Source organism: Halyomorpha halys, unplaced genomic scaffold, assembly GCF_000696795.3.
Source record: "Halyomorpha halys isolate HHAL.00 unplaced genomic scaffold, Hhal_1.1 Scaffold100.1, whole genome shotgun sequence".
NCBI classification, from domain to species: domain Eukaryota; kingdom Metazoa; phylum Arthropoda; class Insecta; order Hemiptera; family Pentatomidae; genus Halyomorpha; species Halyomorpha halys.
The window spans coordinates 524,437-546,852 of NW_027112088.1; the positions used below are offsets into that span (position 1 = coordinate 524,437).

A 22,416-nucleotide genomic window follows, 5' to 3' on the forward strand; every position below is an offset into this window, starting at 1 on the left:
TAATCTTCAAAATTTAATTTATCTTGTAAGTATTACAGTGATTAATATCCTACAGGATTTAGAAAATCCTATAATTTATGCAGATTGAATAACTGATCAGTGTTGGGCAAAATATAATTGAAATTACTTTGGCTCAAGCAGTTCTAATGACAGATCATAATTACAATTATAGTTGTTCATCAGGAAGTTGAAATCACTAATTAAAATCATTCACTATTTTAAATTAACTTTCACAATTCACAAAGTTATTGCAATTGCAATTATATTTTACCCTACTCTGGTCAAAATAAGTAGAGGTTTATTAATGCAATAGTAATGCATTGCAACTAGTAAATAAGTTTTACTTCAACAAAAAAAAATGTATTAAATAGGGTCTCTACAAAGTCCATCTATTTACATAATGTTATTTACAATTTGATGACACAAATATTTAAACTGGAGGTCCTAGTTTTGGTGGTACAAATCCACCAATTTCAGCAATCTCTTCTGCTTCTTTTCTAACGATACGGTGATATTTACCATCGACAGGAATATAATAATAGGATTGATAATCTTTATTTTTATCCATCAAATCTAAAATCTTCTCTTGCAGTTTCCTGAAAAGTATGATAATTTGTCAAATATCTAAGTAATATTCTCAAACGATAAAATAATTAAGTTTAACACTAATTAAACCAGTATCTTTCATATTTATCAATTGCTTTGATAATCAAATAAGATTGATTATTTAAGACCAAATTAAAATCAATCAAGGAAGCCATAAGCTTATTTTTTTTTTATCAATGAAAGATGAAAAACTGTTATTAAATGTAAATTTATTCTAAAATCTTATTATTTTAATTCTGTCAACAGTATAAATTAAAATCATAAAAAAACATTGTTTCAACTAATTTACATTTTAGGAAATTCATCTTTATTAAACCTACATATTAATGTGAATGATATTTGACATTAACTAATTACTTTACGAAAAACCGACTGTTTTTTCAAATGATTAGGTTAGTTTCAAATTCTAATTTTCAATTCCTCTCCATTTCCATCATGCTGAACATTGTTATATGCAGAGTTCTATTTTATTCGATTTCATTATAAGTCATACACAATTTTATCTTTTTTTTTTTTTTTTGTATTTTCTAGCATTCAATTAATTTGTTTACCAAAGGAAGAACCTTTAGTTCAGTATGTTGATTACTTTACCAATACATTAAAAGATTTTATTTTAGATTCCTTTATAACTGATTTAGTCAAGTTTTATTAAGAAGTAGAAATAATGTACTTTTAGACACAACTTCTCTTATTTATAGAACTAATATAAAATACTTCTAGTTAAAATACACTCACAAAGATCCTAGAATTACAGGTAAATAAAAAAAATTAAAATTATTTGATTAACATCCCTAGAAATTTAAGTTGAGGCAGAAAATATACAAAGGATCACTAATTAATTATCTTTTCTGAAAATATATACCTCATTTTCATTTTTTCATCCTCTTCATAAAGCCTATGCAAATTCTTTTCATATGCTTCTTGGTGGCTGCTATAAACGTATCTAGCTAGAAAGCGAGTAATAGGATGCTAAAAAAAATAATAAATATTGATTACTGACAAATTACTTTGTATGTAATAGTTAATAATCTACATAAAGATTCAGAAACAATGAATATAAACTTGTTTTATACTTTATAGTATTCCCAATGTTTCGGAGTATAGTCTTCTGGTATTTCTCTAAGAGTACCAGGCCCAATGAAAACATTTGAATAAAAAATAAGCAAGCCAACTGGGATGAGTCCAAGCATAACATAAAAATGAACCAGATCTTTCATCTTTTGCCACTGAAAACGAGTCGACCGAATTTCCATAACTTTGTGATGGCCTCCACTCATTAATCTTAGTTGATAAGGAGCTGCAAAAATAGATAAAATTTCAGTAAACAATAGAGTTATTAGTTAAAAACCATTTGAATTTTTTTTTAAATTAAAAATAATCTAATACTAAGTGCAAACCTTTTATAGCTCCATCTGTAAGCAATCTGTTAATACCAGTTCTTAAAGAGCTCCAAATTGCCATATTAAATAAATATATTTAATGAAATTAAGAGCACTTGAATCCCAAAAAAATATATTCCTGTAAAAAATTTTGGAGTTTATAAGGAGGTTATAACAGGTGATGTTATAAATTCCTAAGTTGATACCTTATGAATAAAGTAGTAAATTATATAGATGAAGTAACAACTTAAAATACCGAAAAGAAAAATCCTACTAATGAATTTAGTGTTACAATATTTTACACAAATTACAAAGCCAAAAAAGTACAGGTACAGATCAAGGGAGAAGAGAAAGGTAATCGACCAAGAGACTGGCGCCCAGGAAAAGTTAAATGAATTTTTATTTATTTTTTTTTTAACTTCCTTAAATCTTTATCAATAGCAGATACTTAAATACATTTTTTTAAACTTAATCTAATCATATATACATTTGTACATTTAATCTTGTCTTGCCGGATGTAATTTTAAGACTGTGATAATCCATTTCTTACACATTACTAAGGAATTTATATTTTTATGACGCCCACCAGTCCTTCACCTTCATGCTTGGCATTACATACTTTCTGACAACACCCGCTTACCCTAACCAAGGAAGATCCGGCAATATCGCATCACCTAGGGCCCCCAAAGTCCGGATCTACTTCTTAATAAATAAATTGGAACTAATCTTTTTTCATAAATTCATTCTATCAAATAACAAGTGAGACTCAGTCGAGATAAATAAGGTGGGTTGCAATGTACGCACATTGTCCATGCACATGAACCTATTGTTAAGAAAGCTCAACAAAAATGAATCGGATTTCGGACTGATATACTGGTTTACCAGAAACGGACACATCAAAATATAGACTGTTTACACGGAACTTGAGGAAACTCTTTGGACTCGAGGCCTTTAGTGCACAAAACCATGCAGGCACTTAAAGAAGCGTATATGTGTAGTTCTCAGAAAAATGTCGATTATAAAGATATAGGAGTATTATATCATAAGGGATGTGTCTTGCCGAAAATGATTGGTTTTATTACGCTCTTCTTACCTCTCTTCATAATATCCATTAAAAAAATTCATTTCTTACTACGAAATTTCTTTTTTGTGGTCCAAAAATCCACAATTATTAATTAAAGCGCCTGTAACGATTAAAATCAGTACCGATTAGAACTTCTCTTCAGTTAACTCGGTATATGTTCTTAGTCTGGGAACATCTTATAAAAATAAAAGGTCATAGTTGTCTACTTTCAGAAATTAATTCATAATTATTTTAAATGCAGCTGATAAATCAGTAATTATTAGAAAGTTTGTTACCAGAAAATTTCTCATTACTGCGCGTCTGTTTTCGATCATGATATTTTCTATTTGGGAATCTTCAGAGAGAGATTTCATGAAATCAAAGTGATATATGTGTTCAAGAAGCACAGCTTAAGTTCGGCAAAAAGCGGTTTTTGACGTCTACTTAGTGTCACTGCTTCTGCTTTCAAGGTGAATGGATAATTTTCAGGTAAGTATATTTCTGATTTTTCGTTCATTTGAAATATTAATTTTATTTTTGTTGTAACAGGTGTAATAGTTTTGCTTCATTTTAAAAACCATTTACAGTGTACCAATGCTTCTGAATACTTGCCGATCAAACTAGGTAAGGAGGGTTTTAAACTTCTCATTATCACCACCGTATCAATGCTAGTTGCCCACCGATCTTGTAGATCTTTGGCCGCACGAACAAGCCTTCTATAAGCTTACCTGTCTTGGGCTACTGCTTTCAAGTTTGCTGTATAAGGGATCTTTCGAATCTTTGTTGATTCTGATTATTCATCTAGTTGTTGGCTTCCCACGGTGTCTCTTGCGTACTATACTGACATGCAATGTTGTCAGAGGCGTCCTGATGGATTGCTTCGAGCCACATGTTCTTCTGCCCATCTTAAACTCCTTGCCTTCATATCATATGACTGACCGATATCTGCAAGTAGTTTATTGTTAGTTCCTCTCCTCCTTGGGTTAAGGATCCCAGATCGCTCCTGTTATTGCATGGAGGACTTTCCGTTCAAATTTCTCAATTCTGCTTTCTATGTTACCTGTTACAGCTCAGGTTTTGGAGCCGTATATCAGAGATACCTTTATCACGGTATTGTACACCCTTAGTTTCAGAGTTTTAGAGATTATAGTATTCTTGAAAGAAAGAAGGCTCTGTTATTATAGGCTGGTCTATCTCACTCTGTTGATGATTTATTGATGTTATTGTGAAGCCGAAGTATTTAAAACTGTCTACTTTCGGAAACGATTTGTCATCCACGCAGACCGTGCCTCCGTAATTGCCGCACTCATATCTTGAGCCTTTCTTTAGGATAGAACAGAACAGATCAGGCCTATGTTCTAGACCTCTGGCACCCTTCCCATATTTTTTAGATTAGTTCCAATTGCTTGAATCTTGGAAGTCTCCTGCCATCTTTGAACAGTTCCGATAGTAAGCTGTCTATTCCTGGGGCCTTCCTTCTTTTGAGTATATGTATGTTTTTGTTTACGAGGGTCGGTGGAAATCTTCAAAAGACACGGATAGGCCCGCACCTATCCGTGTGTGGGATTTTTACCCACTAAAACCACCGTTTTTACCCACCCTACACCTGTCCATACCTCTCCTCGGGACTGCCGCTAGGAATTACTTCATGAAGGGAAATGGCTGAGTGTCGCCTCGCTTTCTTCGCATGGTTTTCACGTTTCCATGCTAGTCACGTCTTCTAGCCCTCTCTTCCTCTCTCAACCTCTTGAGGACGACTGTGGTGAATCTCTTCACTGGGTTCCAATGCTGGTCTGAGAGTAGCACATAGCTCACCACGTTTTCTGGTGTGATGCGTCGATTTCACGCGTCCTTCACACACTTTCTGCATTTCGCTTCTCTCCTGAGCAAACCGAATACAAGCAAAAAAACACGTGCTCTGCGGTTTCCTCGACAGTCTGACATCCAGGGCATTCTGCGGTGTTGCCCAGTTTGAAGCGGTACTGATAGGCTCTAAAGCATCCATGTATGGTCAACAATTGGGTTATGTAAAATTCCACCTCACCATGCTGGCGACCATACCACGCACCCACATGGGGTATTAACCCGTGAGTCCACCTCCCGGAATCTGCAGCCTCCCAACGCTGCTGCCACTGGTCCATGGTTATTTTTCTCTCTTCTTCTCTGGAAACGTGTAAGCGTCGTCCATAGTGCCTGCTTCTTTCTTCAACAAGGAGTTCCACGGGCGTGTATGTATGTATGTGTGTGTGTGTGTGTGTGTGTGTGTGTGTGTATATATATATAATCAATTTCATAATAAGAATAGCAGATTTTTACTTATTAAATATACTGTGAGGATTATCGACGAATCAATATTTTTTAAATGAATTATTTGGAATTATAAATACCTTTACTTCCGATGTGCACTCTTGGTTTCTATATCTTATCCATTATCTTCTGCTAGAATTTGGCTCTCGGACCTCTACCCTATGAATATCACCCATCCTTCCTCAATTTCCTAGCTCCACTTTTCTCCACTCTCTCCAAATCTATTTTCTGTTTTTTTGTTAGTTTTTTTTGTGAGGGAATCCGAAACTTTTCTCTTGAAAAACCGACTTACATTCTTTGTAGTTGAAAATGATTTGAACTTTGATGGCCTCTATACCGCCCGATTCCTACAGGCTACGTAACATTTGCGTATTGGCATTGGGTTGCCCAAAAAGGGCTTTTTAGGCTAAAAAAACCTGGCCTTGGCAGCAGTGTGAAATAAGGACTTCTCTCATTGTCTGTAAAACCGTTCATTAAATCGAAAACGTGAACTGAGTATAAGTTGTAGTAAAATCGTGCTTTTATCTCTGTTCTACTGAAACTGACTCACAGGAATCCAAAAATATATTTATGAAAGGAATATGGTCCGGGTGCGGTCAAAAAAACTCAAATAGTAGAAATATACTATTTTAATGAGCCAACGTGGGGCGAAACGTTGGCTCATTAAAATAGTATATTTCTACTATTTGAGTTTTTTTGACCGCACCCGGACCATATTCCTTTCATCTTTACACACGGTCAATCAATAATCTTCCAAAAATATATTTACTGTTATTAAAAGAATACACTGATTATAAAATTTAATAAACTAAATTTTCATTAACTAGGTCAATTTTCCTATTAATATTTTTAGAAAACGATTGATGAATTTCTTGTAAGGAAAACATGAAAATATAAAGTTTGATATGAACAAATAAATAATTGTTTCTGATGTACTCTTGATAAAAAATATTATTTTCACTATTGACCTGTGATCACACTATTCTGTATGACGATTTTTGTATAGCCTTTACAATCATCATTGACAACAAGATTTATTACTATAATCTTACAACGGACAGCATCTTACATTTGAAAATCAAAAGATGCTGATGTTTAAAAAAATAAAATTTATATGAATACATTACCTCTTTGTATAGGTGCTACTGCACTCGATAAAATGCAACTAGCACTCGGATGCCCGGTTTGAGGTCGGGTTATTGTAATGTCAGTTATGGTTGTCATTAGCAGTATTATTTGCATTTAGGTCACTTAGTTTATTTCATTGTTTACATACTAAGTTGTATCTTGATGATTATTCAACGTTTGTATTGTACACATTTTTATTCTGATTTCCTATCAATGATGACACTCATCTAATACCTTTCTTTTTTGTCAGTAAGTTTCTTGCTGTTATTGTATATATAATCTATCATAAGTTTCCATGTAATGAGCGATATTTTTTCTACTTATTATGTTTTGTTTAGGGATGTCTGTGAGGAGAAAGAGAACTCTTGAGGATGAGGATTACTCTCAGCCAGGTCCATCACAGCGCAATAAAAAGGTTCCTTTTAAAGCAACTTCTGCTCAAAGAACAGCTAGTGATGGTGACAGTGATTATGAACCGCAAGATTATTCTCAATCACAAACTGTTTTATCACAGGAAACATTAAATGAAATAATAAACAATGCTGTGATACAAATTTTAGCTCACAATAACACTCTGAGACCTTTTAAGCGCAGTGATATTCTCCATAACACCAAGGCTAAAGGAAGGGTGGCAAATCAAGTTATGGAGGAAGTAAAAAAAAAGTTGTCAGATGTTAGCATTCTATTAATTGTATTAATGTTATTGGTTTGAGCTTGTCTGATTAAAAAACCTAATTAATTTTTTTCTTCAGATATATGGGGTCACTTTGCTTGAGGTTGAGCATCAGAAATATATTTTGGTCAATCCCATGAATAAAAAGTTAGAGAAATATATACATGAGCAAAAGTCGCCAAAACGAGACCTTCTTGGATTACTCTTGACCATAATATTTGTCAATAACATGCAAGTTCATGAAGGTATACATTTTTTATGTAAAGCAATAACAATTGTTTTGTTGTTAGATTAAATTTTTTAATATTCATTCTTTTGAAGTATAATGTTTTGATTACTGTTATATATTATTACTGAGGTCTATCCAACCATAGTTGTTTTAATTGTATTACATTGATATATAGTGCATATTATAAAACTGCTATATGTTATCCAGCAACTGATCAATTATTTAGTAAGTTTGTGTATTTAAGAATGTAATTTAGCAGTAATGATTTATTCCTGGCAATGCCTTAGTAAATTGAACCTTGCCCACTTAGTTTTTAATTTCATCTTAAGGGACTAACTCTTTTTTTTTTTTTTTGGATTGGGTATAAACTAACCCAATAATTTTTTCTTCAAGTTATATTTCATTATAAATATGGTGCTTATTATACATATTTTATTGTTGAATCCTCACTCTCCCTATATCCGGTTTTATATTGTGTTTTGGTTAGTTAATGGTGTGGATCTAAGCTGCTCAAAATTTATGGTAACCTGAGTCATTCTCTACTGAAATAGTAGTATTTGACTATGCCTTCATTTCTGATCCAATCTATGATTTTATTAACTTATTATTGAATACATAGAGGTCGGTCAAATCCCCAGTTTAAATTATGCATATAACCTAAATTATATGTCCCCATCTCCTCAATTGACTATTACTACTTTGTGAGACATAAATATACAAAGTTTCACTTGGCAGTAATAGTGGTAATGAATTATTCCAGTTACAGTTGACGAATTGTGACAGTTCAGCAATAATAATGGTAAAGCAAAGATGTAGTCTTAATAGTGAAATACTTAGACAGCAGTAAAGCCTACCTCTCACCTTTTTAGGACTACTGATTCTCTGTCTCAACCTTAGTTTTGCAAACTGTTTCTATACCAAGGAATTTTTTAACCGTAAACACAATCTATTTCCAAAAAGGAAAGAGGACAAAGTCTACCCATCCATATGAGTCCTCTTCAAAGAACTTTGAAGAGGTTGAAGGAATGTCCCACATATCTTGAGGTGTTTCTGGAACCTTAGGTTTCTTTTTTTGATACAGAAAACAAGTACACACCTGAGCCTCAATTTTACCATCACTGGCCCCAGAAATGTTACCAAATTAATGACTTGTTTACTATGATTCTTGGATGGATTCTTCATTAAGAATTGTTAGAATGTTTTTCTAAAAAGGTTTTAGGAATTAGTATCTTATTTTCAAACTTTAGAAAACCATTTTCTGTTGAAAGTTCCATTTTGCTTTCATAGTAAGTTTTTTTTTCATCTTCTGTGAAGTTTACTTAGCCTACCACTTCCTGTCTACATAACTGGAATTTTCTCTTAATATACCATTTTTCTCCATGTATTGTTATGTTAATCCCATATCTTCTGCTTATTAATTATTAGATTAATGTGATCAAAGATTTCAATCTCAAGTAGAATAGATTAAGAATCCTGTTCTATGCCCTACCTTGTAAGACTTGACGCTGCAACTTCAGGAATCTCATATTTGCTTCTAAATTAGGAGTGCTGCATGATCAGTCTGTAAAGTATATTTTTGTCCTGTGAGGTATTGGTAGAATCTATTCTTTGACCTCTACTCCTGCCAGACCTTTGTAGAGTAGTTCATTCCCTCTTGTTCAAAGAACGTCATATAGTTGTTGTGATTCACAGAGACCCGTCTGTGTACCTATGTTGAAGAAGTGGTCTGATTACCTGTGGTCTAAATTACTTGTAAATTTTAATTAACCTGAAATAAAATTTAATGAGCCTAAAAGTAATCTCAATTCTTTTATATTTTTTAAATTGGTTAATTTTTGATGTCGAAACTATGTCCATTTGTTGGATGCATCCCTGGAATGGATGGAGTCCCTGGATCCTAATTATGGCTTAAAAGATTTTTTTTTTATAAACAATTTTGTGTTAGCTGTGTCTTAAGACCATCAAATTGTAACTGTGATAAAATGAATCTGTTTTTTTCTCTGTGCTTTTTCTTGTTCCAGTTTTATTTAGAAGATAAAACACTAATAAATATTTCTACCCTAATATCTTTCAGTAAGTAGTCTATTTAATCCTCATAAATAAATGGAGCAGAATTGATTCCAAAATATAAACATGAGTGATTAATTTTCTGGATTCCTCTGTAACTTCTAATTGTAAATAGGTGTTTGATCAATTATAGAAAATTCTGTAAACCCTGCAAAATGGTGGGTAACTTCATCTAAGGCTTGCAATTGGCTCGGATTGGTTTGTTATGCGAGGGTTAATAGTCACCTGGAAGTCTGATTTCCCCTTCAGATCTTGGAATGCACATTATGAGTGAACAGCTAGTTAATGAATTAACTTTCTCTATAATCTCCTTTCCTAAAAGAGATTATATACTCTATCTATTTCGAGATCAGCTGCTTTTTGTAAGGCTAGGGACTCTTCTGGGCTTAAAGAACTTGGGTTTACAAATTTTAACCTATTCTTTACGAAATTGAAACCTGATGATTATTAATTGTACTTGTTTTCTCTTGAGGATAAAACTGAGAATTCCTTGAATTTTTTTTCTGTCAAAACATATCCTTTCTTTGAAGCAACAATTTTATGTGTGGTGGAGGATACTCTGCAAAGAAGACACTTGTTGTCCAATTTAACCTGATAAATCCAGTACTGACCTAACTACAGACAAACATCTGATCCTGAAACCACACCAGTGGTATAACATTGAGAGTAATCTATTTTATCTCATATTTGCTTTTTCGTTAAGCCCACTGTTTAGTGAGTTTTAATTATGGTTTACCAATACTATCACATTAATCCTTAATTTAATAGTATTGGTCCCATTAATCTTTACATCTATCAAAAATTTCCTCCTTCTCTGTCCCTCAAGATCTCAGACCTTCTCCTGATCAGAGCCTGGCTCAGATAAAGAATCACCAAATTGATTTACCTTTTAAGCCTTTTGATTTACCTGTAATTTTTTCTTTTTCCAAAAGGATTCATAGCTGTACATCAGCAGTGGCCTGAGAATTGTTTTTGAAATAAGGACAGTTGTTTCTGGTTTTAATTTGGATTTTCTATTTAGGATAGGATATAGCATTGCTAACTTACAAATGTTTGAATTAGTTTGATATGGAGATTCCAGGTAAGGCGTTGAAAAAAAATACAAGATAACTTGTAGTGAGGTGGGCTTCCTAGGCAAGAACATAACCTAGGGGTTATCTCATAGTCAGCAGTCAATTGTTTAATTATACTGATATAACCAAACTTGAGGAATTCATATGACAGTATTATGTGTAACTATGTTTGATAACTGTTATTTATATAATAATTATTACAATAATGCAGTTAAAAAATGCTGTATTTGAGAAAAGTGAACTTAAAAATAATCTAAAACATATATTGAAATAATATTTTATAGAATAGTAATATTTCATTAAAATAGTATTTTTAAGTCAATTTTCTCAAAGTATGCATTTCTGAGTTATTTCACTTTTTCTTGGAGTTTTGTAATAAGGCCTATTATAATTTTTAATTTTCCTTTTTTTTTTGTTAATAAGATTACACCATTGATTTATCATTGGTATTTATCAAAATATTTTTAGAATATTAATATCATGTTTATTTTTTCTGTTGGTATAATTTATATATTTATTTTATTATTATTTTCTCTTTGTAGATAAACTGAGAGAATGCCTTCAAAAAGTGAAAGTTGATCTTCAAGACAATCATCCTTATTTTGGGGATGTTAACAAGCAAATACAAGTACAGTTTGACAGTTTTCATTTAACTATGTACATAATTGCTAATGGAATAGATTTGATTTTAATTGAAATTTATTAATTTTTGAGTTTTCATTTGTTTTTATAATTATGATATAAATATTATATTACTGCAGATTTTCTTGTCAGATTAGGTTTTTGATGTTTTAATTGATTTAGTTATCATTATTTATGGTTTTAGGAATTTGAACGTCAAATGTACATTGTGAAAGACTATGTTTCATCTGCTAAAGGACAAGAAAAAACTCAGCCTTTTTATGTATGGGGAATTCGTGCTAAGCATGAAATTAGTATGAACTCTATTTTAGAAGTTTTAGCCAAGGTATAGTACAATTCATTATTCTTTTTAAATATTAAGAACATATTTTGGACTCATCCAGATTGATACTACACTTTACCCTAACAAACTCCAATTGTAATGTAACATTATATTTTATTTCAAATGTATATATTATGAAGCTTTTTCTTTTATACACTTTAGATTAACTGGCTTTGCCACTTAACCAACAATATCTCAGCCACTATTTCAAATTTTCAATCTGAGTTTTTGATAGAGATACATGTTTTAAGACTCCATGAGTCTAAATAACCTGGTCTTCCAAAAATGGTCAGAGTGTGCGTGTGCTTGTGAGTGGTTGTGTGTGTAGCAATGTCTCAGACCCGATTTCAAACTGAGTTTTCGATAGAGATGCATGTTTTAAGACTCCATGAGTTTAAATAATCATTTCTTCCAAAAATGGTTAGTACGTGCGTGCGCTTGTGAGTGGTTGTGTGTGTATGGGTGTTTTTTTTTTGTTTTTTATATACGAGGGTCGGTGGAAATCTTCAAAAGACACGGATAGGCCCGTACCTATCCGTGTGTGGGATTTTTACCCACTAAAACCACCGCCCTACACCTGTTCATTCCTCTACACGGGACCGCCACTAGGCATTACTTCATGGAGGGAAATGGCTGAGTGCCACCTCGCATTTTTCGCATGGTTTTCACGTTTCCATGCTAGTTACGTCTTCTAGCCCTCTCTTCCTCTCTCAACCTCTTGAGAACGACTGTGGTGAATCTCTTCACTGCGTTCCAATGCTGGTCTGAGAGGAGCATATAGCTCACCACGTTTTCTGGAGTGATGCCTCCTTCACACTCTCTCCAATTCACTTCTTTCTGCTGCAAAGCGAATCCAAGTGAAACACACGTGCTCTGCGATTTCCTCGACAGTCTGACATCCAAGCCATTCTGCGGTGTTGTCCAGTTTGAAGCGGTACTGGTAGGCTTTAAAGCATCCATCTCCGGTCAACAATTGGGTTTTGTAAAAATACACCTCACCATGCTGGCGACCATACCACTGGCCCACATGGGGTATTAACCTGTGAGTCCACCTCCCGTAATCTGCAGCCTCCCAACGCTGCTGCCACTGGTCCATGGTTATTTTTCTCTCTTTTTCTCTGGACAAGTGCAAGCGTCGTTCATAGTGCCTGCTTCTTTCTTCAACAAGAAGTTCCACAGGTGGCATTGGGCTATCACACAAAAATGGTTAGTACGTGCGTGCGCTTGTGAGTGGTTGTGTGTGTATGGGTGTGTGTGTGTGCGTGTTAACAACCTAATTCAATCACAAAAAGTAGTATGAAATTAAAGTTTCGTATTTATGAAATATTTATGTATATATGCTAGAATGTTACTGCAACTTTTTCAGTATAATGGACTGAGCAAAAATGCTACTTCTTATAATTTATATTACACATTTTTCCTTATTGTATATATGGTGTTTTTTTATATGACATATTTAATAATGACATTTGTTATGTTGTTCTTAGTTGGTTTTCGTTGTGATAAACAGATAAAGTTCCAAATATTTTTTAGTAAGAGTTTTACGATATAATTATATGTTAAAAATTTCTTTCTACAAAATTTTAAGACTATTGCTGAATAAATATTTTCTATTAATACGGTAATGTGATGCTCTATTTTATTTTATCACTCCTTTTTTGTTTTATATGTCACTTCCTGGAATACATTTTTTTAATTCTAATCTGTATCATGAAAACTATGATGTAAAGTGTATAGCTGTTTCAGACCAAGAAACATTACTTAAAATTAAGGAAATTACTTATAATTCCTGAAGACAATAAAAATAGAAAAACATTTAAATAATCCACTTTAATTTTTTTTTTTAAATTTAAACTTAAAAGCTTCAAATTTAGAGAATGACCCTAAAGTAATATATCAAATTACCTACCTATTACATTACACATTGAATGGTTACCTTAATAATTAATAAAATAGAGTTTTTCTTATTTATAAATTTTTGACCATCAATCTGACCAGTTTCTCCTTGATCAAATACTTGCTTAAATTACCTTGCCTGTTATAGTTGTTAAGAAAACATTTGGAGGTCAGTTTCCAATAGTATTATATAAAAAATTGTGATCGGGAGATCAACCCAGATCTTACCTATTTAGCACTTCTTTAAACTAAAATGATATTTTTTTTTTTTTCAAATTTGGCTGAGTTGTTTTAAATTATGTTTTTAAATAACCTTTTAAATTTAAAAACATGAATCTATATTTTAAAAACTGACATTTGAAGGGTATTTGGAACTGACATCCCAATTAAAATATTTATGTATTTATTTATTGACTATATGTTTCATTTATGCACTATTATAATAATGATGAATATATTTATAAAAAGCTGAAAAATTTAATATTGATTTTGGATTACAGATTTATGACACTACCCTTGAAAACCTTCCACCCTCATTGAAGAGTATAGCTGCTCGTTATACTGAGCCAGAACCTATGGAAGACTTTGCATAAATTTTGCAACATTTTAACTTTATTCTGTATTTGTTAATTTTCAGCTTCTATAATTTTTTTTATAATTAATCAATTTTTTATTTCAAATGAGTTATGTTGTTAAATCAATTTGTTAATTATTAAAATTTTACTACATTTGTACGACTTCCTTTTCTTTTTTATTCCTTCCCAAAATCTAATTACCATAATTTATGAAATAATGTATTGTTATGTATATTAGAACATGCAGGGAACCATAGGCTAGTAATTTCTTTTCTAATAACAGCTTAAGATTTGCTAAACTTCTACAGCTGGTTATATCAATATCATCTCTATCAAAGAGAATAATACAATTTTTTCTGCCTATTTGACAGATATATATATATGTATATAGATAAGAGAGAATATTATATATATTGGAAGATTATTGATGATTGACCCTGTATATAGATGAATGGAATATGGTCCAGGTCCGGTCAAAAAAACTCAAATAGTAAATAATTATATAAATAAATTTACTATTTGAGTTTTTTTTACCGCACCCGGACCATATTCCATTTATTATGTATATATTGTTTTAATTGAGCTCTTGAAACATCTATTTGCTTTCTAAAGTTAAGATCATATGATCCCAAGTTAGGAACCTACTGATATTTTTTTGAAACTGTATTTTTTAAGGTATGTCAATAATTTTTTCAAGAATTTATTTCTTAATAAAAATCCAAGGTGCTGTGTGTTAGTGTAAATAATGCTTAACTTGGTTTTTGGTGCAAAATTAAAATTCATGAAAAAATAACGATAAAACTTATTTTAGAAAATTAACAAAATATCTGTTAGTTCCTTATTGCATATTTGAATTCAATCATGTCATAATTATTAAAACATGTTTTGATTTTAACACCTTGTGGGATATAAAATAGGCAGATAACCTTTGTGATAGTTGAGGTATAGATAGTTGACCGTAGATTAATGATTGGAGAAGTTTCTTGTCGGTGGTGCGGTCAGCAAAGAACAACATAAATAAACAAAACCATATTTATTTATTTTATGCCGACATTTCAACCTGAGTTGCAGGTCTACCTTCTACGCCATAACCCCTGATGAAGACCTGAAACTCAGGTCGAAACGTCGGTATAAAATAAATAAATATGGTTTTGTTTATTCATGTTGTTCTTTGCTGACCGCACCCCCAACAAACTTCTCCGGTCTGTGATAGTTATTTGAAAAAATATGTTTTTTTAATAACAACCTATTGCTTTATGCAAATTCCTATTTGTTCCAGTTAAAGTTAATGTTTGGTTTCTATTTTATGAAATATTTGTGGGTTAAATATCAAGAGAAAAACAATTATTTATGAGGAGAAGATGGTTGGGGGTGCGGTCAATGAAAAGCACAAATAAGTACGATTAACTTATTTTAATGTGCCAACGTTTCGCCTAGAGTTTCTAGCCTTCTTCAGGGCTGTTCGCTGGAAGATTGAACGCCTAATGACTATCTCTCATAATTATGAATTATTTATTTAATTGACTTATTAACTCCAAATAAAGTACGAGTATGTATTGAAATTTTTTTTGTTATTTTTATGAAATTATAATTTTTTTGAATGTCTTAATTAAAGTACACATGGAACCTAAACTTTCTTTTTCCAAAATAAATAATTTATGAATAGAGTCACATAATTTCTTAAAGGAGTTCCACAATCTGAGATTTTTTTTTTTAATAATTAAGATGCTTTGAGTTATTTCTGAAAGAATCTTAAATAACATTAGGATAGTGAGAAAAAATAGTTGAATCTTTGGAAAGTTTTAAATTTTACCATATTTTTATTTGAGTTATCTCTTGTATGAATACTTGAACTACCCATTACCAAAATGATTTTATTTAATTGATTCCAACTAAAAGTAAATTCATTTTAACTACAAAAATAATGCAGATATCAAGGTGGACAGAATTTACTACTTAGATCGTTTATTATACTAAAATAACTGACGAATATCAATTTTATTGACTTGTTCAAACATCATTTTACTAACTCAATTTTAAAATAAGATATCTAACATTTATTGAGAATTAGATTTTTTGGCATCACGGAATTATTATTGGTCGATTTTTTCGAAGGTTGAAAGAGTTTTTTGGAAATTTATGATTTTAATAGAGTAAGTGGTCTTAAGTCTAAGCAAGTGACTCCTGGTTGAAGGTAAAACATAGTAATAAACTTGGATTTCAATGATATAAAAGTTTTAATTTTTCAGTTACCATATTTTACAACCGAGTGCCTAAATTATTATTGTAGGAACCAAGCTATTTGGTAAAAAACGACAATCAACTTTTACTACAGAAATTTTTCAATAAAACGTATCTGAAAATAAATGAGTTAACCTTAATTAAGTCTTCTGGCTCAACTAATTTATGGATATACGTGCATATTTAATAAAACGAATGTTTTCCCTATAAAAGAAGTTTTGGAAATATTTTTTGTAAAGAATTTAATTTAAAAATCATTAAAAAAAAAAAAATGTTTTGGTAATCAAAATAATTATATTTAATTTACAATTTGATCTTTATAAATTTGATATCATGTCATTAGACCGCTTTATCAGAATTTTTGTTAAAGCAGAAATTCTTAAATTTTTAAAAAGTTTTTTGAAGAATCTAACTCCTTTTCAATGAAGCATTAATTAACGCGTAGTTAAGGCGGGCATACATTTATTATCAAGTTCATTTCAACGAGGAAAGTAGTTTCTAAGTTTGTTTTAGTGACAAATTATTTTTTATTATAAATATGTACATAGTTTTCCAACCCTTAATTTTATACTGATAATAATTCTACCAGTGCTACAAGCAGCTGTATCACATGATTACTTTCTTAGCACCCCCGTGACAGTCGCCAAGTTGAAAATGGCTGCCGATGTTGTTAATCGTGAAACATTTTTGTTTCTTGCGTGTTTTTGAAAAGCAGTACGGTAACATACAATTTGTTTCTTACAAAAATTGGTGTAATACGGACTTCCAAGTGTTTTTCGCAAGAAATCATGTGCCGGAAAATCACTTCGAATTAAGACATCTTTGTTTACTTCGTGAACCAACAATTGTTGACAGTTAATTTCTTTTAAGTTAATTAGTGTTTTTGAAATTTGAAACATTTGAAGAAATCACGTTCAATGGCTAAAACTAATTCTACAGCGCCTCTGAAAAGGCAATTACGTGATAGAAAAGAAAGAAAGCTTTATACTGACGACTGGGCCATAAACGATGACGAACTTGAGGGTAAGCGGTCTTTCAATCTCCAAGAAAAGCTGGAATGTGATAATTTTAGTCAATCATATGTCAGAGAGATGAATGGATCGGATTTTACGATAACATATCTGCAAAGACATGGTTTTAGTACACCCTTACTGTTTAAAGATAAAGCAGGACTTGGTTTGCATGTACCTAGTCCAAATTTCAGTGTGAATGATGTAAGGTTTTGTGTAGGCTCTAGAAGACAATTAGATGTTATGGATGTAAATACTCAAAAGAATTTTGAAATGAGTATGAAAGAATGGCAGAGGTACTATGAAGATCCAAACAAAGAAAAGTTGCTGAATGTTATTTCTCTAGAATTTAGTCATACTAAGCTAGAAAACTATATTCAAACACCTTCTATCGTAAGACAAATCGATTGGGTTGATTGCGTTTGGCCCAGACACTTGAAGGAAGCACAAACTGAGTCGACTAATGCAATTGATGATATGTTTTACCCCAAAGTTCAAAAATATTGCCTAATGTCTGTTAAAGGTTGCTATACAGATTTTCATATCGATTTTGGTGGTTCTTCTGTATGGTACCATATTCTACGTGGCTCAAAAGTATTTTGGTTAATACCTCCTACTGAACATAATATCAAACTATATGAACAATGGGTGTTATCTGGAAAACAGGGTGATATCTTTTTTGGTGACTCAGTTGAAAAATGTAGTAGGATTACACTTGTCGAAGGTAATACATTTTTTATACCTACCGGTTGGATTCATGCTGTTTATACCCCTAAGGATTCTCTTGTATTTGGTGGAAATTTCTTGCATTCATATGGCATAGATAAACAAATAAGGATCGCACATGTTGAAGAAACTACACATGTACCACAAAAATTCAGGTACCCATTTTTCACTGAAATGCTATGGTATGTTTTAGTTCGATATGTACATGTACTGCTTGGTCATTCACATCTTCGAGATACCCCTGATATGGATCCACCTACTAAACACCTTCACTTGACTGCACTAGAACTTCATGGTATTAAAGCAATTGTTACCTATCTACATTCTTTACCAACTAATAAAAAAAACATACCTGAATTAATTGTGGATCCAGTTGCACTTATTAAAGATGTTAGAACTCTTGTTGAACAACATAGACATGACATTCCAGAATATTCTGTCACAGGTTTTCCTGTTCTATGTAATCCTAGCATGAAATATAGTGAGAGGCGAATTCCTGTTTTTAAAGGCATGGGCAGTCTTGGCTCTAGTAAATTTAAAAATCGAATGGGAAAGATTCCTTCACTTGGAGCGAAAGTTAAAGCTAAAGCTGGGCCACGAAGAAGAAGAACCAGATGTAAAAACTGTGCTGCCTGTCACCAGAGTGATTGTGGAGAATGTGCTTTCTGTCAGGATATGGTTAAGTTTGGTGGCCCAGGACGTGCCAAACAAACTTGCATTATGCGTCAATGTCTTCAGCCTATGCTACCTGTTACAGCTGCTTGTGCTGTTTGCGGACTCGATGGATGGGGACAGCAACTTGTCCTGCCTGTTCATAAAATGGCTAAAGATGCCCCCAGTTCACTTATGGAGTGTAGTGTTTGCTATGAAATCATTCATCCTGAATGTGTGGACAAGCAGTGTCCAGATCACAGAGGAGTTATTAATGAAGATCTTCCCAACAGCTGGGAATGTCCAAAATGTGTAAGAGATGGTAAGAACACTGAGTACAGGCCAAGGCACTTCAGAGCGAGGCAGAAGTGGGACCAAAGGAGAAAGTCTGCCAACAGTGACAGTACACCCATTAAACGGGAAAGGGAAGAATCTGATACAGATGATTCGGATAGTTCAGAATCTGAGGACAAAAAACCAAAACAACTTAAAGTCGAAAATGATGAGGAAAATAGTTCTAGCCGGTGGTCTACCAAAGGTGAAAATAATGGTTCGTCTAATATTGGGATAAAAAGAAGAAGTAGTGCTGACTCTGAAGGATCTCCATCCAGCACTAATTCTCCATCATAAAACATATGACTTGCATTGTTTAATCAATCTGCATTTTACAAACTGAAATTGACTCAATTTTCATTTAAAAAAATATATATTCAAGCCTAAAATTCTGTGACTAGTTTGAAGTAATTCGGGAGACTTTAATTTTTATCGAAGTGTTTCAAAGGTATAAATTTATCAAAATTTATTTAGGCATTTATGTAACTAATTATGCTTGTTTTCATTTATTTTATTTCAGCACATATACTAATCGTATATTATTGTCATCAAAAAATATAATGACATTTTATTATACTTTTATACATTTTAAATTAGATTCTAAGTGATATTTTAGATTGAATCATTAAATGAATCTTTCTTTTCTTTCTTTTTTTCTTTTTTTTTTTTTGAAATATACTGTTAATAATGCATGATGCATTTAAGTTTGTATGTTCCTAAAATTGCAAAATTGTACCGAGAAATTATCTCAAATCATGTGTAATTTGACTTCATCTCATAATATAAAACATTATTATTTAATAATATTTGTTATTTACAAGTAGAAATGAACGATAGATTTAGATTAGAATAAAAAGCTTTGAAAAAAAAAAAAATACAATTAACTTTTGCGCTGGTTTAGAACCAATAAACCCATTTCTTATGCATATGTACTATTAATAGTATAAGCAATTTCAAATGTTAATTTTTACCAATATTTTATAGCAAAATGTTGAAAATTTATATAATTGAATGTTACTTTAAAAAAGAGAATTTCAAAAAGTTCTTTTGGACTATTGTTTGTACGTTTTAATTTTCTTAATAGCTTTAATTTAGTATTCTAAGTTTGTGTGAAGTTATTTATGTGTGTTGGAATTATACATTTAATTTTTATTTTGGTTTCAATAAAGCTTTTTGTTTCTGTTAACAGTGAGATTAGGCAATTAGAGATAGGTGATACCAGAAATAATCACCATTTCATTTTATAGTAGAATATTACATATTTATCGAATACTGTATATTTTATATTGTGTTAGATCTATTGTGTTATATTAAAGATCACTAATGTACATTCATGTATCGTCTTGTAAATAAATAGATAAATAAATATAAAGTTGTTCTTTGCTGTTTATTTTTTATGCTGGAAAATCCTCAATAAAATCAATAGTTATGTATTTTGGGTATAAAAGTTTTTTTACTATCCGGCTATGAGATTTTGTATGTTACATTCCTTATTGATCATTACTTATTATCAGTGCTAACCATTAATATAATTTTTGTTTTCTTAGGTTTTACTTTAATGTTCGTATGTGCAATCCATTGTTTCATTTTTATTTACATACTGTATTTAAATATTTTTACAGAAGCATTCTCTAACTCATAGCCAGTAGTGAGTATTTATTGTCTTTATTTAGTTAGTTGAATTCTTCTAATTTTCTTTTAATGACAATGTAACAAACAATAGTTTGTTTGTTCAATTGGAGTTATGAGAAGTGATGGTCTTTGGGTACAGTCAGTGTGTTGAAAAACAGAAGTAATTGTAATTTATTTTATAAGTCTCAATGTTTGTTTTTGTAATTAATTAGTTCCAAGTCAAGTTTGTTTCGTTATTTAATTAGTGCCTACATCATTCCAATGACTGCACCCCCTCCCATCTCATACTAAATTACTTTCAACAATGAACATTTTATTACAGTTCAAAATCACTAGTTTTGGAAGTATTCCATATTTTAGTTTTTTTTTAATTAATGTTTTGAAATATTGAAGAATTCTTGTAAATATATTTATATCTTAAAATTGACTCCTTTTCCCAATTGAACTATTATTTTTTTTATAGAAAAATACAGAATGAATGAGTTTATATTCGTTGTTGGTTTTTTTTTTATTTTATTTTTTTTTATTTTTATAATCTAAACATATTTTTGCAGAAAGGGAAATCAACTTTTCAAATATCCAAAATTACTTTATATTACTTTGATTTTTGTTCTTTGCTCTGCCACCTGCTCAATATTATGACGACAATATAATCAATTATCAAATGTAGGATAAGATAGCCCGAGAGGATCACAAAACAGTGAAAACTATTTATTGGTAGCCTATGTTTTAACACATATTCCAGGTCATTATCTTATCCTTCATTATATATATATATGTGTGTATATATATTGTCCATTAATCCTCTTCCAATAAATTGTATATGTTTGTAGTTCTAATCAAGACAGCAAATGGCTTGAGACATCAGCGAATAGCATTGGATATCATTAAATTTGTTATTCTACACTATCAAAATTTTGATTAATAATATCATTAATTATAATAAGTATAATTAAGTAGTTATGTTTTATCTTTCTTTGATTTTTAGTAATGCTCCTTTAATCTGGAAATCCCTTTTCTTTTAAACTTAAACTTGTTGCTTGTCAATTAATTCTTAACAATTTTCTTATTAGAAATTGATTTGATGTAAAATATTTTTTATCAAGTATTCTTAGATTTTTTAAAAGGTATTAAATTTTTGAACTACCATTAGAATAAATTTATTGATTTATATAATTAAATTACTTATTTATTTCTGTTTACAGGTCATTATGAATAGTTGAATTATTCCGCTATATTCCTCTGGAGCACTCACAATTAATTGTTCACCTTTTTCGAGAATGGAAGTATTGTTTAATGTTCTACTAAACAATCCTTAAAATGTTTCTTTACTTTTCTTTGGCAATTTTTTTTTGAGTTTATGTAATTTCTTCTTTGAATTTGGGTATTTGTAAATTGTTAGGTGCTCGGTCAATTCAACTTATTCGGTCAACCTTATTTATTGTTTACAATTTCTGGTTGGATCATTTTTTAGAGCCATCTGTCATCCTTCCTCAATGTATGTCATATTTTTCATTTAATTTACTACTGAATTATTTTTGTTTTCTGTCGGTCTTTGACTAGACTTGAAGAGAAACTTGCAAAGAATTGATTGAATGTGTTGACCTAATGCAGACCAATCAGCTAATCAATAAATCCTGTCATTCTAGTACCATGTGGCTTATAGGTTGAGATAGAAATGAACTCTGATTGTTCTCTGGAGTTCTTGCAGGCCAATGCATACTTAAAAGACCTTTAAACTTTGTGGGGTTGTTGACCATGATACCAGATTTCACTTATGCTTGCTGGCACTGGAGACCAGTTCAGAATTCATTTCAGATTGTTACAACTATGGTTCACTAAGATTTAGCCCGCTGGATTCAT

General features: G+C 31.4%; 3 protein-coding genes across 4 annotated transcripts; 2 read left to right on the plus strand and 1 right to left on the minus strand.

Annotated features, from left to right (window-relative positions):
• Positions 1-334: 334 nt before the first annotated feature.
• Positions 335-2,164, minus strand: ND-SGDH (NADH dehydrogenase (ubiquinone) SGDH subunit). The gene is made up of 4 exons (XM_014415490.2): positions 2,004-2,164; positions 1,680-1,903; positions 1,469-1,575; positions 335-596 (listed from the first exon to the last, which is right to left on the minus strand). The coding sequence occupies exons 1-4, from the start codon at positions 2,065-2,067 to the stop codon at positions 431-433; spliced, it is 561 nt and encodes a 186-aa protein (XP_014270976.1). The 5' UTR covers positions 2,068-2,164; the 3' UTR covers positions 335-430.
• An 86-nt stretch (positions 2,165-2,250) lies between these two features.
• On the plus strand, positions 2,251-14,122 carry MAGE. 2 transcript variants are annotated; one of them, XM_067050060.1, is made up of 6 exons: positions 2,251-2,371; positions 6,822-7,156; positions 7,236-7,401; positions 11,068-11,153; positions 11,352-11,492; positions 13,886-14,122. In XM_067050060.1, the coding sequence occupies exons 2-6, from the start codon at positions 6,824-6,826 to the stop codon at positions 13,976-13,978; spliced, it is 819 nt and encodes a 272-aa protein (XP_066906161.1). In that variant the 5' UTR covers positions 2,251-2,371; positions 6,822-6,823; the 3' UTR covers positions 13,979-14,122. The 2 variants fall into 2 exon arrangements, with proteins under 2 accessions (XP_066906161.1, XP_014270963.1); XM_014415477.3 differs by lacking the exon at positions 2,251-2,371 and adding an exon at positions 6,547-6,732.
• A 2,691-nt stretch (positions 14,123-16,813) lies between these two features.
• On the plus strand, positions 16,814-20,300 carry Kdm2 (Lysine demethylase 2). The gene has a single exon (XM_014415471.3). It carries the CDS (start codon positions 17,119-17,121, stop codon positions 19,216-19,218), a length of 2,100 nt encoding a protein of 699 aa, XP_014270957.1. The 5' UTR covers positions 16,814-17,118; the 3' UTR covers positions 19,219-20,300.
• Positions 20,301-22,416: the final 2,116 nt, after the last annotated feature.